Source organism: Lynx rufus, unplaced genomic scaffold (assembly GCF_022079265.1).
Source record: "Lynx rufus isolate CCGP_SWC_20201006 ecotype Redwood Valley unplaced genomic scaffold, mLynRuf1.p SCAF_6, whole genome shotgun sequence".
In the NCBI taxonomy this organism is placed as follows: domain Eukaryota; kingdom Metazoa; phylum Chordata; class Mammalia; order Carnivora; family Felidae; genus Lynx; species Lynx rufus.
In genome coordinates, this window is record NW_025814878.1 from 3,000,797 (window position 1) to 3,026,958 (window position 26,162).

The 26,162-nt window shown below is 52.9% G+C and overlaps 2 protein-coding genes across 5 annotated transcripts in view; one reads left to right on the plus strand and one right to left on the minus strand.

Moving 5' to 3' along the window:
- EZR (ezrin) overlaps window positions 1-21,683 on the plus strand; it is a 52,062-nt gene extending 30,379 nt beyond the window's left edge. Inside the window, 12 exon segments of the mRNA XM_047103288.1 lie at window positions 694-789; window positions 1,716-1,990; window positions 2,586-2,669; window positions 3,887-4,033; window positions 11,375-11,471; window positions 16,547-16,710; window positions 17,005-17,135; window positions 17,787-17,947; window positions 18,298-18,390; window positions 19,987-20,049; window positions 20,051-20,239; window positions 20,361-21,683. Coding sequence (XP_046959244.1) covers window positions 694-789; window positions 1,716-1,990; window positions 2,586-2,669; window positions 3,887-4,033; window positions 11,375-11,471; window positions 16,547-16,710; window positions 17,005-17,135; window positions 17,787-17,947; window positions 18,298-18,390; window positions 19,987-20,049; window positions 20,051-20,239; window positions 20,361-20,525 — 1,665 coding nt within the window. The 3' untranslated portion in view covers window positions 20,526-21,683.
- Window positions 21,684-21,967: 284 nt separating this feature from the next.
- Window positions 21,968-26,162, minus strand: part of SYTL3 (synaptotagmin like 3) — an 83,268-nt gene continuing 79,073 nt past the window's right edge. For 2 of the 4 annotated variants that reach the window (XM_047103285.1, XM_047103284.1), the window contains exons 12-15: window positions 25,844-25,949; window positions 24,750-24,855; window positions 23,638-23,858; window positions 22,098-22,297 (exon numbers count right to left, since the gene is read on the minus strand). In XM_047103285.1, coding sequence (XP_046959241.1) covers window positions 22,188-22,297; window positions 23,638-23,858; window positions 24,750-24,855; window positions 25,844-25,949 — 543 coding nt within the window. In that variant the 3' untranslated portion in view covers window positions 22,098-22,187. Of the gene's footprint in view, window positions 22,298-23,637; window positions 23,859-24,749; window positions 24,856-25,843; window positions 25,950-26,162 lie in introns of all 4 variants that reach the window. The other 2 variants (XM_047103286.1, XM_047103287.1) reach the window with 2 other exon arrangements.

The window sequence follows — 26,162 nt, forward strand, 5'->3', positions numbered from 1 at the left end:
ATGTGAAATCCTTACGATGACCTAGGTTGAATTACACCTTCCTATATCAGAATTCCAAATTTCTGGAGGTTGAAGGAATGCTAGTCATCCCTTGGTGTGTGAAGCATAACTCCCCTGCCCCCCCCTTTCCCTGGAAGTTTGCCCCCATCTTTCTCCTGCCTCTCTGGGGACTGCTGTTGCCCTGTTCCCAGTTAAGCAGAGGCCTGGGCCACTGAGAAGCAGAGACAGGCAGCCGGGGAAGACCCAAGTATTCCTTTGCTTCACATTAGTGACTTTCAACCCCTTTTTCATGGGAGCACACCTGACAGGGGCATTCACACTGGGCCACACACCCTCCCTGGTGTTCCCTGGTGGGGTCCGGCTGTGTGTGCTCGCTCCACCCCAGCTGGTTGTCTTTACTTGGGAAAGCGTGGGTGGGGTAAGAGGAGGGGGGGGCAAGAGTTTACAAGGTCTTAATGATTGTCTGAGATTTAAAGTGAACCCTGAATCTGCTCAAACGTATGTTAAAAATAAGCCATCTGTGGCTTTGGAGGAGCAGCCTCTGTTGGTAACAGGTTCCCTGGGATGGTGCAGGAGAGGTGTTGTGCAGTGGGACCGGGCAGCCGGCACCTGGCTCTCCTGGCGACCCTGCTGTGCCGTGTGCCTCCTGCCCTTCCAGACGTCAGCCTCTGCCCCTCTGTCTCATTCACGCAGGTGGTCAAGACCATCGGCCTTAGGGAAGTGTGGTACTTTGGCCTCCAGTATGTGGATAATAAAGGATTTCCTACCTGGTTGAAACTAGATAAAAAGGTAAGTCAGAGTTAACTATTCACAGGATATTTGAGTGTTGGTCTGCTCTGCTAACTTTGAAACTGGAACACCTTCTTCTGTCTTTTGTTTTTTGTTCTTTTTATTTGTGTAAAAGTTTCTATAGACAAAAAGGTTACAGGTTTCCAGTAAACGGGGATATTGGTTGGAAATTAGATCCTGGGATTTCTCCTTACTGCTCACTCATTGGAGCATATGATAGTTAATTGCTTAGCTTTTAGTTGACCTTAGTTTTTTTCCCCCCAATGAGATTGTTAATCTTCTAGACCATGAATCATTCACTGTTTTGTAAGAACCTGTTATTGCTTTGTTTGAACCTGTGATAGATTATCTTTCAACTCGAAAGACTGGATAATTCCATTAACAACCGTAAAGAAAAGCAGGAAGCTTAAATGTGTTTTCTCCACACAGTTTGAAAATGTCCCTTTTCCCAAACCTGCATCTTCCTCCCATATTACTACAGCAAGCCTGAGGGCAATTAGAGATGGCAATGGGCAGGGGGGTACATGAGCAGTTACTAAACATAAGTTCCGTGGCTCATGGCTCGACTGGCCGCGCAGGCAGATGCCAGGTTCACAGGTCACTAGGCAGGCCCTTTCTAAATTCGAGTTCTCTGGAATTGGTAACATTGTTCCCAGAAGTTGGGGCTGGTTCTAGTGGCTTGGTGAGTCCCTAACTGGCTGCTGCTAGACTTCCAGCTGAGTATGGGAGGGCGATAGGACTTTAACTGGCCTTTTCTTGTCTTACGTGCTAAAAAGGTGACTTTTGGAGTGAATGCTATCTCCTGAAAACTGGCTTGCATGATCCTTTTGACCCGGTGGTTATGACCTGTGTTTAGGGAGGGAGGGGGCGGGGGGGTTGGTCTCATCCTCTACACTTGCAGAGGGCATTTGGCTTTTGTCGTCCAGGTGTCTGCACAGGAGGTCAGAAAGGAGAATCCTCTCCAATTCAAGTTCCGGGCAAAGTTCTACCCCGAAGATGTGTCTGAGGAGCTCATTCAGGACATCACACAGAAGCTTTTCTTCCTCCAAGTGAAGGAGGGAATTCTCAGCGATGAGATTTACTGCCCTCCTGAGACCGCAGTGCTCCTGGGCTCCTATGCTGTGCAAGCCAAGTTCGGAGACTATAACAAAGAAACGCACAAGTCTGGGTACCTCAGCTCTGAGCGGCTGATCCCCCAAAGGTGAGCACAGGGTGGCCAGGCCTGGACGAGAGCGGCGGGTTGCACCCTTGAAGGGCATAGGTGGTGTGTGTGAGCAGAAGCAGTTGGCAAGCACAGGGGTAAATGCTTCTTGAGGCTGGGGCTCTAGCACCCGCTAATCTGCGTGCTGGCCCGCGTGTGCTCTGGCCGGCACATGCTGCGTGCTGACCCGCCATGGCCTCCCCTCGGGCTCTGATCCACCTGTACAGGGTCTGTGATAAAGAAACATAGCAGGACGGGGACCATTCCTAGCTCTCCCTAGCGTATAATGATTTGGCCCCATTAAATCTGTTTGTATTCACTGATGGTCACATAAATTACCCCTTTTGGAAGAAGAGGCCCCTTAAAATATAAAATACCTTTTTAAAATTCTCCAGCAAGACTGGGTATGTCTCATTCCAGGTTCTAAGTCTTTCAGGTCGTTAATGGTCAGAAATGCTACACATCAGGAAGTAGAAACACTCTGTGTGGTCTTATTTGAAAGAAAACTCAGGTTTGCAGGTGAGCAGTGGCCTGCTGCTTGCCTTCTGTGGCCCTTTGTGGTGACAGTTCTGTGCCCTCTTCCTTTGCAACCCAGAGTCATGGACCAGCACAAGCTCACCAGGGACCAGTGGGAGGACCGGATCCAGGTGTGGCACGCGGAGCACCGCGGGATGCTCAAGTGAGTGCTGGGCGGCCCCTCCCTCCCTCCCGGCTCCTTTGCATGGAGTTCAGTTGGGGTCCCCAGGGTGGTGCTTCAGGAACCCCACGGGGCTGCAGCCTGGGTGCCACAGAGCAGTGAAAGGTAACGGTTGCACAGGAGGTTTTCCCTAAATAAAGCCGGGTGTTCCTGACTCTGGGGTAAGAAGCAATTTAGTTCAAGCTTAAGGCCCTAAAGTCTTCTCCCTTGTTTGTTTTAGAGGAGAGACCGTCCTGTGTCTAAAACACTGTTCTAGTCAAGGGGGAAAGAGCATTATTTTTCTTTCCTGTCATAGAGGTGCTGGCTTGTTCATTGTCTGTAAAGTGTTTCCTTTCAAAGGTGTATAAATGGGAAAAAATTGATCCCAAGTGAGAACCCCTTGCTATTCAGGGAGCATGAAGGAGGGACATGATGTGACATGTGGCTATTAGGTGTAAGAAATGGCCACATTCTGTTGCCCTGGATTCTTCATCTCGGGCGTCACGAGCAATTCTCTGTGTCCCTCCCCTCAGCCTCAGAAGCTCATTTACAGTTTGGGCCTCACAGCCGTTGTGTCCTTCGAGTATCCTCTGTCCCAGGCATCTCTTGTTGGAGGGAAGGGACTCAAAGCCTAAGTGGCAAGTGCTGGTGAAATAGACAGTGGGAGTCCCTGCAGCAGTGTGTGGGCAAGAGAAAGATCGTGCCTACCGATACGATTTAAAAGAAAGATCTTTGGGGCGCCTGGGTGGCGCAGTCGGTTAAGCATCCGACTTCAGCCAGGTCATGATCTTGCGGTCCGTGAGTTCGAGCCCCGCATCGGGCTCTGGGCTGATGGCTCGGAGCCTGGAGCCTGTTTCCGATTCTGTGTCTCCCTCTCTCTCTGCCCCTCCCCCGTTCATGCTCTGTCTCTCTCTGTCCCAAAATAAATAATAAATAAACGTTGAAAAAAAAATTAAAAAAAAAATAAATAAAAGGAAGATCTTTGTGTCCAGAGAAAGCAGCATGAGTCCGTTCAGTCCTTTCAGAATGTCTGAAGCGCATCGGTGGTCAGCATCCAGGACAGCTTGGGGCGCAGGCGTGGACAGTCAGCAGAGGGGCAGCCGCTAAGCCACGGCTGTGGGCCCACCCTGCACGACCTGCCTGAGGCCGAAGACCCTGGTAGCGGATTCATGGCTCGGGACGCGGCTCTAATGACCACGCTTGTTTGTTCCGCCCGCTAGAGACAGTGCCATGTTGGAGTATCTGAAGATTGCCCAGGACCTGGAAATGTATGGGATCAATTACTTTGAGATCAAAAACAAGAAGGGAACAGACCTTTGGCTTGGAGTTGATGCCCTCGGACTGAATATTTATGAGAAAGATGATAAGTGAGTTGAACTTTGTAATTATCTTCGGTGGGTGGGGTATCGGGGCTGGAAACGGTGGAGAAAATGGCATCTGTGTGTGTAGTGTGTTTTGACACATTTGTCTAGCGCGTGACTCTCTTAAGGGCTTTTCGGCTGTGATGTGCCCACGTCGTGTCCGAGGTCAGCTCGAGGTGTTTGCCGTTTCTCTTCCGTCACTGTAGCCTGTTCACTAGCCCTGGTGTGTGCTGACCCGTGACCCCACATGCCGGAGCTGCAGGAAGGCCTCCCCTGCCCATCTGCTGAGGCCCGGCCACCAGCTGCCCATAGGCACCAGCACACCCACAGATACCACCCAGGCAGCCCTAGCTGTGCTGGTGGCTTAAGGCTTGTGCTAATCCAACCAGGGATGGTTACAGTGCTATCAGAGACCTTAAGGTTCTGTAAACAGTGGCTTATGTACAGACAGTTTAGCTAAATCCTCTGAGCCTGTGAGAGTATCTGATTGCCCCGTGCTAGCTGTGTGCATTGAGTAAGGTCTGCGAGAGCCAGAGCCAGCGTGGAGCCAGCTGGGCCCTGCGGCTTCCTTTGCCCTTCCCTGTGGTTACAGACACTGCGCATGGGTGTCTGCTTTCTGCCAGGGAGCTAGATACACAGAGAAAAAGATCTGAGTCAGCGGGGGCAAGGTCTCCATGGTGTCTGTGGAGAACACATCTCCTCCCGTCGCAGCTCTTCTCCATGTCCGGGCTCTCGGAGCCCCCCAAAACCCTCTCTCTGGCCTCCATGAAGGGCATGCTGCTGCCCGCGACTGGTGATGTCACGTGAAGAATCTGTCTTCTTGCCAGAACCCAGGGTACGGATACCTTTGACTTGGGTCAGGCAGAGGCCCGTGGCAGGCCTTCCCAGACCCTCTCCTGAGTGCCAGAATTGGAGGAGGACAGTCACTCTTAGGAAGTTATGGTTCCAGTCAGGGAGGACTCTGGTTACGGTGTAGGACCTGATACGCTTATCAGAGAATGGCAGGAACTCCCCCAAGAATCTAGAAGTGAGTTATTGAGGACTCCTGGTGTGCTGCTTCCCCAAGTGTGCTGGCAGCCGTGTTGTAGGGAAACGTCAACGGTCCGGGAGACTCCAGAAACCAGCGCCTGGTCCTTCCGGAGGCGCCTCAGTTGGAGGGTGGTGGCTGGTAGCGGGCGGTGCACACACAGTGAGAACGCGGTGCCCTCGTGGGAACGTGTGTGGGAAACTGCCTGTGTCTCTGCACTCATTTCTTGAATGAGCAGATTTTGTAACATAGCCGTGGCCGGGGCTGTCCGGACAGGTTTTTCCAGCTGCAGGAAACAGCCACGGGCAGGAACTTGCTGATGTCAGCTGGTAACTACCTCCAGCCCACAAGTTATATGTTAATTTTTCCCAAGTAAAAATTAGAGTTGCACGGCTCATTCAGTCGATCCCTGCTCTCCTCCCTCTGCCCCCACCCCCAGTTTACCAGTGAAACTGACAGTCCTCTCAAAGGGGTCTTCTCCCCAACAAAGACTGGGGCGTAGGGCGACCTCACTTCTGCCTCGGAGGGCACCCCTCTTTTCAGTTAGGAAGAAACACTTAGCCAGACATTCGGTCACCAGCGGGCCCAGGTGGTTCTCCTCGCCAGCAAGGATGGACAGCTTGCTTACCAGCGCCAGCAGGACCCTGCCTCGAGCCTGAGCCGCGCTGGGACAAGTCCTGGCTGTGGCGGGTGTTGGGTTACCCCCCTCGGTGCAGGGCCAGCAGTGAGAACTGATGTTCGTGGAGCGCTGTTCAAGTGAGAAATTGGATCTTTTGAGTATGTAAGTTGGGCGAGGAGAGACTTAGTGCACCTGCAGATAAACAAATATACCTTTATTATCCCTTTTTAGAACTAAATATATCCTGGTTGGGAAATGTCTCTTGAGGTCCCTTTTCAGTGTGTACGTAACCACGGAGTGGGAACGCGTGGGACAGAAAGCATCTTAGTCTTTTTCATTCTGTAAACCGTAGATGAAGAGGGAGCAAAGGAAGTTCCCATTAGTGTGTTATGTGATCCTACCTGGCATCGTCAGACCCAAAACAGAACCGTGAGAGGAGTGCGCCCTTGCCCCCGCGTTTTTCAGTCCTGCGAGAGCACCTCTGTGCTCCCAGGGCTCACCCTCCCCCACCCTCCTCTCCTTGCAGCCTTCCTGGTCCTCCCAGGGGCAGGAGTCTGCGCCGTGTGACTCTCTGGGCCCTTGAAGGGAGCGAATGCTGCAGAGGGCTGTAGACAAGCTGGGGCCAGACAAGGACTAGTGTCTTTCTCCCTTAAATCTCTCGCTCAGGGTGGTAAATCACACACACTGATCTATACTTGTTTTGTTAGCTTTATTATGTATATAGTAAGCCAGTGGTTATTGTTAGGTTCTATAGCATACTGGTTATATACAGCATACGTATACTACAGCATATAGTATATGCAGTACAGGATCGTAAAACTAATACAGTGTATATGGTATTTATGTATCATGTAGATACTTCAGAAATTATTTCCAGTTTCTAAAATTACGCTCATAGGCACGATATGTTAATTTTGCCTCCACCCCCACCCCCCCTTTTTGTGTGTATGTTACATCTTTGTGCCTTAGTGCTAACAGGTTACCTATTTAAGAGAGGAGAGCAAAAGGCAGTTCTTTGGATTTGTGGGAGTTTTCTTTTACCAGATATGCAATTGTCAGATACTTCTCTCCTTTCTGGTCTTTGGAGCCCTAACTTGAACGTGGAACAGAATTTCCGGAAAAACCTCCTAGTCTCTTGCAGAGACCGTTGAAGGGAATACAGCTAATCCACTGAGAGTACTGAGTTTAAAAGTTCCCCTCCGACTGGCGAAGAGGAGGGTTTGGCCTCTGTGTGTCTGGATGTGCATGAGGGCCGAGGGAGAAGCGGTAGGACCTGGTTAGGAGTGGCTGGCAGGAGGTGGGCACAAGGGATGCGTGGGGACAGTTCCTTGACACACCTGCCCTGCCAAGAGGTGGCGGCACGCCTGGATCGGCCCCTGCTGGTTCAGATCAGGATGTTTGCTTCTGTTGTAGGAGTGCCCGCAGAGCCGTCTGTGGAGCCCACAGTGACCTCCAGCCCCTTCCAACACCCAGACCTTTTCTAAATGTTTTTAATGAAAAATTTCAAGCAAACCACAACATGGAGAGGATTTTATTGTGAATGTCCCGTGCCTGCAGAGATTCTGTCCTTAGCGCTTCACTGCTCAGCCTCACGTCACTGCAACCTCGGGCCCCTTTCTTCCAGATACATTTCAGAGTAAATTGCAGGCATCTGTGTGCCTTCCCCAAAATGCATGTTGTTTACTAGAGCTCTTGCTTGTCTTTTGTTTGATGTAATATTCAAGTACATTGAAATGCACACTTCTTAAGTGTTCATTTGTTGAGTTTATTTTTTTTAAGTTTGTTTATTTTGAGAGAGAGAGCAAGCAACAAGAACGGAGGAGGGGCGAGAGAGAGGGAGAGAATTCCAGGCAGGCTCTGCACTGTCATTGCAGAGCACAACGTAGGGCCCGAAGTCACAAAACGATGAGATTGGACGCTTAATGTACTGAGCCACCCAGGCAGCCCCATTTGCTGAGTTTGAACAGACATGTGCCTGAAAAATTCAGACTCTTGTCAAGATACAGAAGAACAGTATCATCACTCCTCCCACCTGCATACTTTGAATTTAAATTTTTTAGCCATTTATTTTTTTTCATTTGACATCATTTCAGACTTTAAAATTGTTCCAAAAGTAGCAGGTATGAAGAATTCCCATATGCCCTCACCCAGCTGCTCCATGTGTTAACGTCTTACATAACCACAGTCCAGGTCAGTGTTCACACGATGCTTTTCACAATATACAGACCCTATTTCCATTTTGCCCAGTTGCCACTAACGTCCTTTTTCTGCCCCAGGATCCTGCCCAGACTCACACCTGCACTTAGTTGCCTCCTCCCCAGTCTTGACCTTGACACTTTGGAAGACTACTGGCCATTAACTCTTTAGAAAGTCCCTCAGCTTGGATCTGTGTCGTGTTTTCTCAGTTAGATTTGAGTTTTGCGCTTTGGGCAGGAATCCCACAGAGGTCTGTCATGCCTTCCCGGGGCCTCTCACGAGGCAGTGCGTGGTGTGGGAATATTTTACCGCTGCTGGTGGTGTTAACTTTGGTGTCTGGTCAGGGTGCTGTCTGCCAGGCTTCTTTGTGAAGTTACTGTCCTTCCCTTTGTGGTCAGTAAGTACATTTCAGGCAGACACTTGGGAACTATGTAAATACCCTGTTTCTCATTATACTTTAATCTCTTCTAGCATCCATTCGCAAGTCTTAAACAATTACTACTGTGGTTTTGAGGAAACAGTGATCCCCCCCCCCCCCCCACACACACAAAAAAACAGAACATTTCTTTTACAGGTATGGTTTCTGAACAGAGTCAGTTTTCTACTCATGGATATTTTATTCTACTGGCTATAATCTATTACCATTATTATTTTCTTCAAATTAAGATTTGCCTTTAGGATCCCTTTCGAGTTGGCTCCTGTGCCCTTTTGATATGACCCCATTTTTAATTTTTTTTTGTTTATTCATCTTGAGAGAGAGAGAACATTTGTGGGGGAGGAGCAGAGAGAGGGAGAGAGCAAATCCCAAGCAGGCTCCACTCTGTCAGTACAGGGCCCGATGTGGGGCCTGAACCCACAAAACTGCAAGATCATGACCTGAGCTGAAACCAAGAGTCCCAAGAGTCAGTCACTCAACCAGCTGAGCCACCCAGGCACCCCAGACAGACCCCGTTATTTTTTTGAGCACTTCTTTACTTCCTGGCTCCTCAAGGTGTTCCAGGATCATCTCGTACTTTTCCTCCTCCAGCCCTGGAATCAGCTGTTTCTCTAAAGAGCTCTGGTCCCTGTTTGGAGAATCCCATTTTTAAAAAAAATATGTAGTCCCATCTCTGATCCTACAGTTAGGTTTCTGAACGGCTGTAAACCGTTATATGAGGTTCCAGAGTCTTAAAAAGATAGACTTTACAGACACCTCAGAAAGCAAGCAGAGGGCTGGAGGGCATGGTGACCGGACGCCCAATCCTTAAAATTAAAAGAAAGATGCCTGTCTAACCTGAAGGTCCAGGTTTTCTGGGATTAGAACTGTTTTGAGAACCTCATATAAAGCTAGGAGCCTCAGGGCTGCCTGGGTGGCTCAGTCAGTTAGGTCGACACTTGATTTCGGCTCAGGTCATAATCTCACAGTTTGAGGGTTTGAGCCCCGCATCAGGCTCCACACTGATAGCCCGGAGCCTGCTTGGGATTCTCTCTCTGCACCTCCCCCACTCACACATGTATGCACACTCTCTCTCAAAATAAACTTAAAAAGAAGAGGCAGAATCTTAAAAAAAAAAAAAAAAAACAAAAACAAAAACTGAGCACCTGAGATCCTTACCTCCTTGGCATTCTGAGTGTTGGAAGTCTGGCTGCGGTGGTGACTGCACAGGTGAGAAATGAGCTAGCAGAGAGGCCTCGTGCTGTGGAGCGGGTGCTACGAAGCAGCAGATGTCTACCTGTTGTCCCTCTTACAGCCATGTAAGGACCTGGGTTAAAGCCAGCAGTGGGACTAGGTGGTATCCTGAGTTCCTTTCTGGTGCTCAGAGGCCTGCAAACAACGTCACCTCTTTGCTCAGTAGCAGAGTGAACGTCTTGCGTGTCTGACTGTGTGAGGCATGTTGGCCAGATACGTTTCAGCAGGCATTGGTGACCCTGGAGGACAGAGCTGTAAAAAGGCGAATGCCAAAAAGGACTGGCCAGTGCCCTGACCTCTTTCCTCCAGGTGTGTGGAACTGCTGTGTCCCAGAAGAGCCATCTTTGAGGCTTGGGTGTCCTCTCTTGGCCATCAGAAGCCACCCTGCCACCTTGACCTGGCTTGTCATAGCAAACCTACATTGCCCATCAGTTTTTATTTAAACGTGTTGGTAGGCAATTGGTTTCTGTCCATCTCTGCTTATTTTCTAAATTGAAAGTTTTTATGAACTGGGGGAAAGGTTGGGTTTTGATGGTAGGATCTTTGGATGGTGGTTTGAGGGTCTGTCATTCTAGATGGTGTCCATGGTAATATGTTGAAAGCATAGGGCGAAAGAGATGAAGAACAGGGGCGGGTCGTGTGGTAAGAGCCATGTGGTTGATCTTAACCCTCTGGAGAACTTCTCCTGGGAATGCTAAAGAGCCAGAGTTTGAGCCAGTGGTCGGCTAGTAGCGACCAAGCAGAGAAGTGCTGGGGCTTTCCTCAGGGGGTTGTGGGCCTCGTGCTGTCGTAGAAGTTGGAGGAGGACACGGGAGGGTGTCTGGCCAGCCGGGTGAACATGCCATGCACCCCTAAGATGAGACCCAGAAGAGCAGAGTCCATACCAAGTCCTCATCAGGGACCTCAAACAACTGTAAATACATGCACACCCAGCCCTGGAGCACCTAATACAATAAGCAAGTTCTGACACATGAAGGGGAAATAGACAACAATAGGTAAGAGTAGGGACTTCAGTACCCCCCTTGCAGCCATGGACAGATGATGCCCACAGAAAATGAGCAAGGCACTCTTGGAGTGGAAGCACACCAGGCACCTTTCCGTTTCCATCAGCAAGCAGCCGCTCTGAGTACAGCATGCCTAGAAAACCTAAGACATGAACTTTGACATCAGAAAGCTTACCTGTCTGGTCTTCAAAGAGCTCAATAAAAACGGAGGAATTGGGGAAACACGAAGAGAATAGTTGATGTAGCACAAGAGACTACAGGTCAAGAAGAGGCAAGGCTGTTGAAGGAGGCTGAGCTGGCCTGAGGGTGTATGTTTGTGGCGTAGAGCAGGGAGCTCTACTGGCCAGGTGGGCCGTGGGACGGGTGTTGAGGGCCTGGGTGTGAATCAGGAGCTCGATCGGAAGCCTCTTGGATGCTAAGTCGAGGCCCCTGGATTCCATCCTATGGAAACAGGATTCCTGTGTTGGCAGTTTAGAGGAGAATGGATTGACTACAAGGGAAATGAATCAGACCCAGTGACTAGAAGTGGGGTTCTGGGCACAAGGACCCAGTTAGGCTACAGGAGATGGCTGGGCAAGCTGTCACAGGGTGAAAGGGTGCACCGGGTCAGGAATCCGAGTTGACCTGGAGCTTACTGGCTGGTGCGGCCCGGTGCAGGTCTGCTGGAGCCTGGACCTGACCTCACCTAGCACAGGTAGGAACTCCGGTAACGTGTGTTATATACTGTGCTTCCTGGGCTTTATACTTTTTCAAATTGAAGCAAAAATTCTAAGAATAGATTTGCAATCCAAATACACATCTAACTATCCCCTTCCCTCTTTTTTAACCTCAGGTTGACCCCAAAGATTGGCTTTCCGTGGAGTGAAATCAGGAACATCTCTTTCAATGACAAAAAGTTTGTCATTAAGCCCATCGACAAGAAGGCTCCCGTAAGTTTCTATGAATTCTAGGCGAGGGGTTATGGTTTTCTTATAGCCAACTATGTTTTCCGGGTAACAGTCTGATTCTCTGGGACAAGGAGCTGGTGATATGCAGGATCCCTTATGTGGTACAGGGTAAACAAACTGCCAGCAGTTTACACTGAGGGTCAAGGACCCCTTGCATCATGTGACTGACCGCTACAGGAGAGATGCACTGGGGCCCAGGTGTCTGTCAAAAGCTAGCTGACTGTGTCCCCTAAGTTTTCAAATGGTCTTCGTTCCTTATGAAGAAAAGGACAGTTCTGAGTCATTGACCAAATGATAAGCATTTCATGAAAGGTTGCATTTCTGGGCTTGTGAAATGTTCGTTTTCCTGCGGAAAACCAACCTGCCTCCAGATGGTGTACCTGGGGTGGGGGCTCTCGTCGGCACCTCCCTGGAAGCCAGTTGGGGCACAAGTCTCAAGGGCCCGAGTTGGCTTTCTGAGCCGTCTTTGCAATTTACCACGTTACAAAAAGTCACACCTGCATCCAGGGCACCGCGGGTCCTCCTGTCCCCCACCTACATTCTCTTCCGGGACTGTGCCCCTCTGCTTTTCTCCAAGCACCTTCTGCCCCCTCCAGTGCGCTTTACGCAGGTGCCTTCGCGTTGGAGCTGATGTGGGAAGTGGGTCCTCGCAGAGATGAGGCTGGTGGGACACTCTTCCTGGGAGGACTTAGCTAGAAAAGGGACTTCATTTCCTGCAGTCTGAAGAACGTAGACTGTTAACTAACAACCGCAAAGACTGGTGTGTGCGGGGACCGCATTCGGTTTTATCGTTGATTCTGCTAATGTGTAAGCTTTCAGCTATTTGGTGAGAAAATTTGAGACGTACATGCCATAGTGTGACGGAATGAGTGAGGATTTTGTCTTCTAATCAGAAATCTGGTTCTTAAAACTGTCACTTAAAGGATTCTCTCATCCCGTGAGCCTGTTATGATTTTTACAGAACTGTAGATCGCAAAGGACTTTGTGTCTTGGTTACAGTGTTGGGCTTAGAGAGGCCAGCATGGGCTGTGGTCCAGGCCAGGGCGTCGGGAGCCTTCCTGGGCCGGGGCCCCGCTGGGCAACAAGAGACCCACGTGGAACAGTGAGCCACATTATTGTCCAACTGCCCCTCCCCATGTATCAGTTAGTCTGGCGTAAGTGAAAAACAGGTCTTGACGCTGTTTGTGAAAGTATTTTCTCCTTTATTGAAAACGTTTCCTGCTGTTTGTAAACTCTTGACCCCCTACTCTGTGGGTAGTTGCCCAGTTATTTACAATTAAAGCAGCATTTAATACCGAGTTGCGAGCTCCATGGTAACAGGCCACGTTAACATGCAGCATCGCAGCCCAAGGGTCACAGTGTCCCCATGTTACCATGGGCCCTGAGGTGGGGCAGTTGAGACAGTGAGAAGACCCTCAAGTCCTTGGGTAGGCTGCCGTCTGCCCATAGGGTGGTGCTCAGTTTTCAGAACTGTTTAAAGAAGTTTAGGGGCGCCTGGGTGGCGCAGTCGGTTAAGCGTCTGACTACAGCCAGGTCACGATCTTGCGGTCCGTGAGTTCGAGCCCCGCGTCAGGCTCTGGGCTGATGGCTCAGAGCCTGGAGCCTGTTTCCGATTCTGTGTGTGTCTCTCTCTCTCTGCCCCTCCCCCGTTCATGCTCTGTCTCTCTCTGTCCCAAAAAATAAATAAACGTTGAAAAAAAGAAGTTTAGCAGAAGCAATACTGGACTGGACTACTTAAGGATTAATGTGTGTGTGGGGGGGGTGTGCGCGCGCATGCGCGTGCGTTTCTTAATTCGGCTTAAGTTTAGCTTTTGAAAACCTGAAGAATATTTCCTTTTTTTTTTTTTTTTTTAAACTTATTGTCAAATGCTTTCCATACAATACCAGTGCTCATCCCAGCGGGTGCCCCCCTCAATGCCCGCCACCCACTTTCCCCTCTCCCCCACCCCCCATCAACCCTTAGTTCTCAGTAGTTGAGTCTCTTATGGTTTGCCTCCCTCCCGAATATTTCCTGATCTTAAAATTCCAAGCAAAGGTTGAATCAGCTGAGCATACTTTTACTATATACTAGTTCTGTGTGGGGCCGCTGATTAAAGAAAAGGCGAGAGAAGCACTGGTTGGTGGCATACTGCGAGCAGGCTCTTGTAGGATTGTGCACACAGCATGGGGTTCCTGTCCTCATGGTCCACATTCTAGTGCAAGAGACGGATGAAAACAAGTACCGTGCTTTCCGGTGGGGAATTCGACAGTGTGGTTATATTTAGTAACAAATCAGGGTGAGGGGACGGGAGACGGTGTGACCGCTCCAGGTGGTTGGGACTGCCTCACCAAGAAGGCTGACCTTGTCAGGCTCCTGTCGGGGGGGGGGGGGGGGGAGCAGGGGTTCCAAGTGAGGAGCTGGTTTGAGGGGACGCGTCCCCATCCCCCTCTGCACCTCGCCAGGGTCGCTCTGCTCCTTCCTGCTTCTGCGGCACTGCCCCGCTTCTGGCCCCGTACTCGGGGCCGTAGAAAATCCCGTTGGCCCAGGAGACAGACAAGGAAACGCCAGAGGTCCGGGCTGGCTCGCTGGTGTGGCTTAGGATTCCTTTGCTGAGGCTGACTTGTGGAGGGCAGTTTCCGTGGCAGGCTCACAGACGAGCCACTGTCGCCCACTGTCGCCCACTGTCGCCCGTGCTCCCGGCGACCGGGCGTGTCCCTTATAAAAGCTGGCTCTCCTTCTGCCTGCTGGGACACTGCACGGCGGGCTGGGGCACCGAGAGTGCTCGGAGCCTGCCCCCTGCCCGGTCATCCTGCGGGGGCAGAGACCGGCTCTGCCTCCTTCAAAAAGGGCTTTTTGTCCCTGTGGCCTCGTGGAAGAGTGAGGGCTCCGGCAGCTACCTGTTTAACTTAGGAAAACTGCCGTTTGCCCGGGAGCAGCTCTGCCCTCAGTCAAGGGCGGCCTCCTGGAGGCTCCTGGGGCTCCTCGCTTCACTTGCGTTTCCATCTCCTTGACTTGGATCCGTTCCCTTGAACTCGCCTCATGCCTCGAGTTTCAGGTTTTAGGACGTCCGTTCTCTCCAGGGTTGGGAAAGTCCGCTCCAGGTCTAGTTGGTGTTGTGGTTTTGCATGAGGAGGCGTGGGCTGGGTACTTGGATTTAGAAATCCTTAAATAAATACTGGTTTCAGTTTTTGTTTTTAACTTGAAGTCGGAAACCAGCCTCCTTCAAAGGCAGCATAGGAAATTTCCTCTGCTCTCAGGCTGTGTGCAGAGCTTGACTCGGGATCACCTGCCGCCATGATGCTACCGCAGTTTCTGTCTTTGTAAGGAGGAGTTGGTGCTAATCGGAGCTCCTTTGCAACGCTTAGCCACAGTCGACATCTTTTTGGGTGGCATGCCCGCGCGACCCTAACAGAAGATCGTTTTCTCTTGTGTAACAGAGATAGGTGCGCGGTGAACACACCTGCTTCTCCCAGCTCTGCAGACACTCCCTGGGAAACCCGATGACTTCGTCACAAGTGTGTGGAAGCCCGAGGAGAGCCCCCCACCCCCGGGAACTCCATGGGCTCTCGGGTTCAACATTACTGTCTTTCCAGCATTTCTGGCACAGATGAAAAAACAGAGAGGCTACATAGGGCTTCGGGGCGTGTTGCTCAGCTCAGTGGCATGTCCCTTCGGGTTGCAGAAGCTGCTGTGTCTTTGTTTCATCCACCCTTCCCCTGTTCCCCTTCCCCTGGTCAGAATCTGGATGCCAGGAGCCCCATACTGAGAAGAGAAAGGGGAAAAAAGCGGAAGCAGACTGGCATTTAAAAACAACTTCTCACCGGAGTTTCTAAACCCTCTCTCCCCTCCCATCCCCTGCATTAATCACAGCAGTAGCTGGAGCTAGGAGGCGAAGTCGTGTGTCCTCCCTGTGGCACATCCCAGACTTCTGTGCTCATAGTCCTAACGTTCTTGGATGCTTTGTTCGGTCTGTTCTCTTCAAAAAGGTTCCACTTCCATAAGGCAACCAGCACTCTGTCTGAGCCTCTGTGTACCAGGCAACTCCTGTCCTGCCAGACCCCATTCTGAGTCCTGACAAACAGGATCTGAGTTAATCTTCTCAGCAGTCCAGTTAGGTTACTGTCCTCCCCACTGTGCAGCTGACGGTGTTCAGCCTCAGAGGAAATGACTCACTCAAGGCCACAGGCTCAGCCGTGGCAGTGCTGTGTAAACTCCAGCACCTGGTAAATATAGGGTATTCGTTGGGTCCTTGAGACAGAGATGGATGAACACAGGCCTGCTGGCAAGGGAGGTGCCTGTCCAGTGGAAGATGGAGACCAATACAAGTCAGCCGAGGAAAGTGTGGATGACCCCCTCAAGTGCAGGGGGCACAGGAGGGGTCGCAGAGACCGGAGATGATGGCTTCATGCCGTCTCCTGATGGGCTTATGGGATTGGACAGTACTTCCCAAGTAGCAGAGATGCTTTGAGCAAATCTGCTTGGGGGCACGGAAGTGCAGTTCAGGTGAACAAGGGGTAGGCTGGAGCCGGAGCCAGAAGCCTCCACACACACGTGCCCGGCCACGGCATTTGTACCTGGTCCTGGAGCTCAACAGGCTGGCGTCAGGCGTCCGGAAGTGACCCGATTGACAGCTGGTGGCAGTGTAGGAGGTGACGGTTGAGGCAGGGAGACCAGCCGCACCCCAGGCAAGACTTGGAGATGGTGGCTCTGGGGTTGCTGGGGATGGGTGTTACCTGCAGATCAGGCAGCGCGGGAATCGGGGTGCTGGGTTTCCCAAGGCCGTAAGACCCCCTGTCCTAGAGAGGGGCTTCGTAGTCCAGCCAGAGGGGTTTCAGTGCGCGTGTACACCCGCAAAGACCACACACGCTTGCTCCCTTTGTTCCGGAGAATCCAAATCCGGTGACACCAGGGACTTTCTGTCTGGCCACTTGTTGTCCCTGGCTTTTCCTTGAAGCCCCATTGTGGCCCCATTTGTCCTTTTGGAAAAGGTTATCCGGAACTTTGTGAAGTCGGGTTTGGAAGAAGACAGCCAGAGGAGGGAGCTCCCCCTGAGGGTCGGCCCTGTTCTTTTCTGTAGGACTTCGTGTTCTATGCCCCCCGCCTGCGAATTAACAAGCGGATCCTGCAGCTGTGCATGGGCAATCACGAGCTGTACATGCGCCGCAGGAAGCCCGACACCATCGAGGTGCAACAGATGAAGGCTCAGGCACGGGAGGAGAAGCACCAGAAGCAGCTGGAGCGGTGAGCGGGCGGGAGGCCAGCGGGGCGGGGCGGGGCGGCGTCTGCCTGGGCTCACTGCCCGCGGGACACCCGGGCCCTTCCCCATCGGAGGAGCCGCGGGCACCTCACCTGGCCAACGAGGGTGGAGCTGCCTCGCTGCGGGCCGGGCAGCGGGAGGGCCCCGGGGCGGGAGCGCCGGGGGTCGCTGCTGCCACTGCGGAGTCCCTTCCATTGGAGGGCGGTCCTGGACTGGGCGCTGGTGACATGGCAAGTGCCTGCCAGCTCCTAGCCTTCCCGTGCCCCCCCGCCCAACAGGCAGCAGCTGGAAACCGAGAAGAAGAGGAGAGAAACCGTGGAGAGAGAGAAGGAGCAGATGATGCGGGAGAAGGAGGAGCTGATGCTCAGGCTGCAGGACTTCGAGCAGAAAACCAAGAAGGCAGAGAAAGGTGGGTGTGTGCTGGGCACTTTTGCCGTAGGCCAGCGTCCCCGCGGCGAGGGCCAGGTGGCCGGGCAGTACGCTCACAGCCAGGATGGTCTCCGGTGAACACGGCACCCAGAGTAGAGGCTCGCGGACCAGAGCCGATGACGAGGGGTTGGATCGGATGGTTCTGTACGGTTTTAAGTGCTTTCTGCACATCATCCTTTTAAATTTCCGTTCCTCACTCCTTTGGGGTTAGTACTGAGTTACCCCCGTTTTCCTGTTGAGGATGTTAAAGTTTAGCGGGTAAAACAGTTTGCCCAAGGTCACACGGCTAGTGACTGCCCAAACCATGCCACGTGGCCCTGGTCCGTCTTAGAAACTAAAACTTGGGCAGGCGGTGCAGTTTCTGCATTTGCCAGGAGAGCCTGGCCCTGGCCAGGAGGGAGAAACCCTGCGCAGCAGTTTCTGACCATGGTGAGGATGCCGATGTGCGCAGCAGGAACGCGCCCCAGAGTGCTTTTCCCTTCGGTGTCCGTGGAAGCAGAGGCCCCGGTGCAGTGCTTTGTAGCCCGTGGGGTGGTTCCCGCCCCGGCCCCCATCCTGCGCCTCTGGGCTGGGAATTCGGGGCCCCTGGCTGAAGCCGTCGAGCAGTCCTGGGTCTGTGCCCTCTCTCCAGAACTCTCGGACCAGATTCAGAGAGCCCTGCAGCTGGAGGAGGAGAGGAAGCGTGCACAGGAGGAGGCCGAGCGCCTGGAGGCTGACCGCGTGGCCGCTCTGCGGGCCAAGGAGGAGCTGGAGCGGCAGGCGGCGGATCAGATAAAGAGCCAGGAGCAGCTGGTACGAGCTCCCTGAGTGTCATGAGGCTGAAGCACGGAGAGGCCGCCTCTGGGGATGACACAGTGACACCCGCCGTATCATCCGTCCTTTGTGTCCGTGGCCGGAAAACCACCTGCTCGAGGGCTTTCAGCCTGGTGGGAGAGGCCGTCCCGGTGGGTGGACCTCGGGTGGTTCCACCGTGGTCCTCTGAGCGAGGCCTCGAGGACACAGTGGGCAGCAGCGGCCGGGGAGGAGGCGGGGACGAGGCTGAGTTGCCCACGGGGCCAGTTGCCAAAACGCGTGGCCGTCCGTCGGCAAGAGGGCCCTGGCCACAGGCCCCGCGGTAATCGGAGCTTCGTGCGCCCCGCCAGGCCGCGGAGCTGGCCGAGTACACCGCCAAGATCGCGCTCCTGGAGGAGGCCCGGCGGCGCAAGGAGGACGAGGTGGAGGAGTGGCAGCACAGGGTGAGTGCGCGCACTCCGGGCTGGGGCTGGCGGCACACGGGCCTCCCCCCCCCTCCCCCCCCCCCCGCCGACACCAGCCCCACGTCATGAGCCAGACCCTCCCGGGGGCGGGCTCGGTCTGCCCTGCAGGGAGCCTCGGGTTCACTTCCGCCCACCTTGCCGTGCCCCCGCCCCCCGCCTCAGACCATTCGGCCCCATCAGGCACCAGCTTCAGACGCAGCTGTGTGGGTGTCCCTGGCAACGGGCCACCCAAGGCCTCCTGCCTCTCGCGACCCCTAGCGTATGCAGCGTGGCACCATGCAAAGGCCCAGGCTCAAGGTCTCAGGATCAGGCAAGGGTCTCCACTCTGTTCCTCCCTGTGTGATAGGACAGGGGCCTGACCTCTCCAAGCCTCAGTTTCCTCGTTGCAGATCAGGACTAATAGCCAACCTGTAAGGTTGCTCTGAGGACCAGCCTGCAGAGGGTGAATGAATTGTAGCTGTAACAGTAAGAACCATGTTCCGCTGCAGTGTCCGGGGAGCCGGTCTCTCCAGCTGGGAGTCCCCCACACCCAGCAGAAAAGCATGGTCCCCGGGGGAGCTTTGGATGTGGTTCCGTGTAGACATCTGCTGAGCTGTGACAGCCCCCCACATGGACCTCCCACTGTCCTTCCCTGGTGCCTCCCTCACCATTCGGCCCCCACACCCCGAATCCAAGTTGCATGCAGATCTCCGGTCTTTAGGTTTTGGAGAAAGCACTCATTATAAGGTATTAAGTGGCAAAAGCTGATTTCAAACTAAGCTCATCTCCAGGGCTGGAGTGGCAGCAAGATAGGCATGATTATTTGTACCGCCAAGAAGTTGCCGGAAGGTTTAGGGGTAATGGCAGGTAGGAAAGTGCTTGAACACAGTGCAGGCAGGCAGTGAGGAGCTTAATGAAGAGTGGCCACACCAGGAAGGAGAACAAAGCTGCACTCTAAAACAGTATAGTGGCTTTTTCTGGTGGCTAGAGGGTTTCTTGTTTTAGTAAGTTCCCTTTAAGAAACCTATACAATGAACATATTCTAGAATTAGGCACAGAAGAAAAGTATGGGGTTTTTAAAAAATTTTTTTTTATTATTTTAAGAGAGAGAATGCAAGTGGGGGAGGGGCAGAGAGAGGGAGACACAGAATCCGAAGCAGGCTCCAGGTTCTGAGCTGTCAGCACAGAGCCCGACGTGGGGCTCAAACTCATGAACTGTGAGATCATGACCTGAGCCAAAGCCGGATGCTCAACCAACCGAGCTACTTAGGCGCCCTAAGAAGCTATGGTTCTTAAAGTCGACCCCCTGGCATCAGTTTTTTTTGTGCCCTGGGCACGGTTGAGAACTGCTCAGAGGATCTGGAGCCCCAGACTCGGGAAGAGGCTGGTGAGACCCTGCACAGGGACACGTGGTCCCCTCCTCCGTTCCATGCCGCTTAGGCTCATGCACCCAGCCCGCCAGGGGAAGGGGAGGTGAGTGGCGAGACGAGGTGCAGAAGCCTTCGTTGGTTTAAGAGAAGGGGATTCTTCCAAAGATGGTCTAAACACGTGGTTCCACGTGACAAGTGGTCACCTGTGTCCCGACTACTTTCAAAGGCCAAAGAAGCCCAGGATGACTTGGTGAAGACCAAGGAGGAGCTGCACCTGGTGATGACCGCCCCCCCCGCCCCCGCCCCCCCCTGTCTACGAGCCGGTGAGCTACCATGTCCAGGACAGCCTGCAGGACGAGGGCGCAGAGCACACGGGCTACAGTGCCGAGCTGTCGAGCGAGGGCATCTTGGATGACCGCAACGAGGAGAAGCGCATCACCGAGGCCGAGAAGAATGAGCGGGTGCAGCGGCAGCTGATGGTGAGGGCAGCGGGCCAGGGGGCGCCCCTCCTCCTGTCTCCCAGGGTGGCGCGGGGGCTGTCCCCCCCCCCCCCCGCCACCTCTCCTGGTCGTGCCTGACCTGTGCTGCTTCACGTTGTAGACCCTGACCAACGAGCTGTCCCAGGCCAGGGACGAGAACAAGAGGACCCACAACGACATCATCCACAACGAGAACATGAGGCAAGGCCGGGACAAGTACAAGACGCTGCGTCAGATCCGGCAGGGCAACACCAAGCAGCGGATCGACGAGTTCGAGGCCATGTGAGGCCAGGACTGGGGTGGGGTGGGGCACAGGGGTAGGGCCTCACATCTGGGCTTTGTGGGGGGATCGCTGGCAGACTCCAGAGCTTGTATTTGTAGTTCTTTAAATCTAGAACCCCCACCCCCATCGAAGTCCAGTTCCTTTAAAATGAGAGTAGTTATGTCAGCGGGAATATTCTGGGGCTGGGATCAGTGGACGCTTCCCTGGTTTATTTTTCCCAATTGTATCATTGTGCCAAACAGGCCTGGTTTCATTATTACTGTTATTGAATCACCTCCTGGTCTTTGCCTACAGCAGGACTGAATTAAGGAAAGATGCCTGTAAAGTCCATGCTGGCATGTGTGATACAAGATTCCCTGTAATTAAAACCACATCGTGGCTTATATTCTGTGCCATACTTTTTTCTGTATTTGAAATTAGCTCAAGTTGATTTTTGATTTCTATGAAGGATCCATCTTTGTATATTTTTTGAGGGGTGAAAATTATCTTGAAAACCGAGTCTAAAGCACTCACACACAGTGCACACACTGATTTTTCTTCCTCCCCTCCTCCAGTTCAGGATCAACAGGGAGGACACTCCAGTCTTAGATGAACTTTTGTTTTCTTGCTTAACAGAGGGCTACCTTGTTGGACTCACACCAATTAATGATCAGCTGTCGAGAATAGTTATTTATATATGTGACAATATGGGTTTGTAACATTAGTTTTACAAAGGGAAAGTTTCATTCTGTATATTTTGTTACCTTTTACAGAATAAAAGAATTACATATTAAAAACCATGCAACCATGGCAGGTGATGTGACGTGAGGGCAGTGATGAGGTTGATTAACTGCTATAATCACATCTGTGAACATGACTTTTCACTCTGCTCTCTGTGCACGTAACGGACTATGCACGGCTCGGTTTTCTGTCCGAGCTTCTTGTTTGAAACCATGCACACATAGCCCCAGCTATGAAGGGACTCTTCCAACCTGGTCCGGTCTCTGTTCCCACAAGGAGAACCTGTTCTGACCTACCGCTTCCTCGAAAAGTTGTTGAAATGCCAGGTCTCGCCACCGGTGCCCTGTCACGCTCAGCTGTGTCCTTTTCCTTTCCGGGCAAGAGTCCTGTGCAGATGAACCCCGCACCACAGATTGAGAAATAAAAAGATGTGCAAGGCAAGCCGTGGCCGTGGGTGTGTACTTGCGTGTCGGGGTGGGAGGGTCCTCGTCGGACTCTGCATCCTAGCGGCCCTGGGGGCCGTGCTCTCCACACCTGCTGCTGCCCCTCGGGTGGACCCTGGCGCTTACCGAGCCGAAACGGGGGTCCCCTCGGCACTCCCCAGGGCAGCCTGATCTGCCTCCTCGAGGGACCTAACACCCTAACACCCGCCAGGGCTCTTAATGTTTCTTTCAAATGCATATGCCGTAAGTTTCACTCTTTGATAAGCACCGGGGGACAGAGGGGAGTGTTGACCATTTATTGAAATCGGACCATTTCCACACCTCAGCACAAAACCAACCCGAGACTCATGTTTATACCATCAGCCGTTGAACATAAATACACGTGGGGGTGTGGAGGAATGTTCTCGCTACAGCTGCAGCCGGCGAGCGTCCACACCCACACGTCCAGCCACCTTCTGGCATGCGGCACTCGAGACTCCCACTGCGGACTGGAACCTTGGCTTCAGTGAAGAATGAGTGTCAGGTCTGTCCACAGATTGGGGCTGGAAAGAACTTTCTGCCATTGAAGCTCTGACTGAGAGCATGAGTCCACACCGCCAGCTGCGTCTTCCTCTGCGAGGGCAGTGAGGTGACAAATCAGTAATGGGGGGTGATGAGACATGCCACCTTCCCAGCCCTTTCCTCGGCTTTATTATTTTTGAGAGCGCGAGTGGGGGGGGGGAGAGAGCCCCAAGCAGGCTCCGTGCTGCCAGCACAGAGCCCAGCGTGGGGCTCGAACCCACGAACCGTGAGATCGTGACCTGAGCCAAAATCAAGAGCCAGACGCTTTACCGACTGACCCACCCAGGTGCCTCACCTTGGCTTTTTAAAAAGGAGGACAATCGAGGCACCTGGGTGGCTCAGTCAGTTAAGCATTCGAGTGGCTGTCAGCACAGAGCCCGCTTCAGATTCTCTGTCCCCTTCCCTGCCCCTCCCCCATTCAGGCTCTTACTCTAAAAAGTATTTTAAAAAGCCAAAGACAAACCTCTTAAAGCGTTTTTCACCCTCAAGACCATATGAAAATGCCAACCACTGGTGAGGAAGGGCAAGACCACCTCTGCCCCGATACGAAACTTGGAACAGAACGCGCTCGGGCCTCCCTTCCTAAATCCTGTGTGGACTTCAGAGCCCAAAGCTGCTTTCTTTCCCATAGTTTGAAAGGAGGGGACGCGTTTGGTGGGTTGGCTCTTCGAGGTGAGTGGACGGTCTTAATACATTACTGTGGCCGTGGATCGAGGGGAGGGGGTGTCCCAGACTGGGAGCCAGGTTTGCAGACAGAAAGGAATCCCGACGGGAAGGGGGTGTGCCTTGAACAATGTTCCTTTCAAAACAGTAATTGAACGATTCTGGTTTGTCTTCAGAGGGCCTCGGGGCGGGAGGGGGGGGCCCTCTGGAGATGGGTGCAGGTGTCTCTGGTTGGCACAGTGTTTGAGGGGCACTACTTGTGGGCAGGAGCCAGGGTGTGCGACCCCCTGCACCAAGGGCCACCTCCCCCACAAAGCCAGCAGCACCCCAGCCCAGCAACACTGAGGAGCATCACCCTTTCATCCCACTCTTTCTGAGCTACTTTGAGTCGCCATTTGTTTGGATTAAGGTATTTTCCCGTAAGAAAATAATCCTTTTATGATGGACACCACAAACAAAAGCCAGTACTGTTCCCAGCCCATTTTGAAGCCTATCATTTTTGTGTCGTTAGCACATCTACATCTGATCTAAATTGTTGAAATGCTTCTCTGTTAGAGCTCAGTTGTAGAGTAAGAACTAGACGTGGCCATCTAATTAATTATAGTGAGTTAGGCCATTTCCAAGTCCGTCAAATCACCTGCCATCATGGAAGCACGATTGCCCTTTCAGTGGTAACCACGTAAGGCAGTCGCTAAGGATAAGCCGTGCTGCTTAGGCCCAATAAATACCTCGGACGGACTTACTGGAACCAAGCCTGGCTGCCCCCAGCAAGCGGTCGTTCACACCAAAGATGGCCTGGTCCCAGACGGTTAACTCCAGGCTGGACTGCCTCAGCTGAGAAGGGCTTACGCCACTGAACGTGAAGGAGTGCTTCCACTGGGGGCAAGCTTGCTTCTTGACGACTGGGGACTTGAGCTTCAGCCTGTGTTGGTCTGGCAGAGTCAGGCAGCTGCAGGAGAGAGAGAGACCCTGACTCTGCAGTTCTGTCCTGCCCGGCTTCCGCCCCTGGTGCCCTCCAGAAGGGCTAAATCCACCACAAAAGAAAAATTCCAAGCCGGGAACCAGGATGGGAATTGCAGGATTGGCCATGTGACCTCTTGCTAGGATGTTCCGGATTTAGGGCTAAAGTCTGCTCCAGACACTAAGGGTAATTGGGATTCCAGGCCACTCGGCCCCTCATCGTAATCCCCCCTCTCGGTAATGCCTACCACCAGGCAAAGCAGGGCTTTAGACCTGCTACCCAGGGACGGGGACTCCGCACACACATTCTCTCCCCTTAACCCTGTTCTCAGGAAGTAAATGCAGAAGGGCCACATAAGTCGCCCAAGGCCATATGTTATGTGGCAGCCTGAGGATAGGAACTCAGCGCTGTCTTGACATGGCAAGCCCCCATTTTTCCATTATGTCACTGGGGACGAAGCAATTCTGTATAGTAATTAATGGTGGTGCTTTACTTTTAGAGACACCGGCACACCTGTAGTGGATAAGGATGAAATAAACAGACTCCATCTTCTTGTTAATCCAGGAGGAGACGCTAAACTGAGGGAATGTGTGCCAAACGCACTGCTTTTTTCCAAGCTCCGTTTCAGCCAGGAAAGGCTGACTTTCTGATGCAATTATATCAACCAGTAAGATCTGGGTTTGGGGTTAAAATGCAGTGTTCCAGATCTAGCCTCCACACGGCCAAATCCCCTGAGTTCTGGAAATCGGAGTCTTTAACACAGTGTCGGATTTTCCCAGGAAAGCTAAAATACAAATTCAAAATGGCTTGCCCTTTCTGGTGTTTCCTATGTAGCTTCCAGGAATCGGTAAATGATGGTTGATTAAATAGAATACTTACCCCTTAACAAAGGAGTTTAGGGTACCATCTGACCGCACAGGTAAATTCTTGGCTCCCAGCACCACCAGACAAAGCTGACCGTTAGGGGATGGCCCATCTCCCGTCCCTGGAAGGAAAGCAGCATTTGCTGTGAGCCCCACTTCTGCACGTAGCACCCCAAAACCGACAGCAAGAGGACGTTAGAGCCCTGAGGCCCCAAGGGAGCAGACGGGAAGAGGAGGACATCCACTGGGGGAAGGCTCTGCTGGCCTTGTTCACATGCTGTCCCACTGCAAGGCCAGCGTGGCAACAGGATGGAGGGATCACCCAAATCCAAGAATGGAAGCTGCAAAGATAGTAAAGAGGGACCCAAGGAGAGGAAGGCTGTAGGGGTTTCGGTCTAGCTGTAGGGGGTGGTTTGGGGGGATGTGGGGGCCCCAAGACCTCTCTTCTAGGGGGTTGGCCTGCTGGTGGCCCTGTGAGCTCTGGCCACAGACCTTCCTCTTCCAGGCAAGAGGTCACTAAACGCATCATGGAATCATTCGTTCCCTCGTCCCCCTCCACCCTCCTCTCTTCCATTAAGCCCCACTTTATTTCACTTAAATCTCCTGTAAGCACCTCAAGCGCCTGCCCTTGATCCCTTATCTAGCTGGGCAATAGCTCCCTGCTTGGGAGCCGGTGCGCATTCACACACAGCCTTGTAGGCCCCAGCGCCTTGAGATGTGCTCTTGGTTCTCCTAAGGAGCCATACTCCCAACCTACGTGCAGGCGGTCAGGGGAACATTCCCCGTTCCAGACAGGTGGCAGTGGGGTGGTTTGCACCAGGGGGACTGTCCAGACCACCAGCCCCCTGGGAGGAAAGCCCCAGGGCTGGTGTCCTCAGAACCTCGCAAAGTGGACATCAAAGGCGTGGTGGCCTCTTTGGCCCCTCACTTCCGTTCCAAGTCATAGGTTCCAAGAACCCACTCCCCAGGCTGAGCTTCCCAGATCCTGGAAAGTCACTGGAGCATTGCAGGCTCAGCGGGTGGCAGAAAAGGAAATCGTCATACCACCTGTTGCTCTGGAGACAGTGACACGGTGACAGATGAACATTCGTGGGGCTGGAGGCCACCTACCTTCTTGGGCCTCTTTGAGCTTTCTGGGCCCTGCAGGGAAGACCAGTTTGGCCCGGACTGCAAGTTCTCCATTATTTGGAAGAATGCTGTCTTCATGTTTCTCTGCCTGGGGCGAGAGACAGAAGCACAGGCAGGATTCCTCAGCCCCCAGAACTTTCTGGGCTCCTCTAATTGTCCCCCTTCCCCACTAGCCTTACCCCTGCAAAGCCTCTGCAGGTTGGGGAGTGCCCTGGGGTGGAGTGGACATGCCCATGGCGGGACTGGTCCTTCCTGCCTTGGTGGGGACTCTCCATTCCCACTCCACTGCCCTGAGCACACT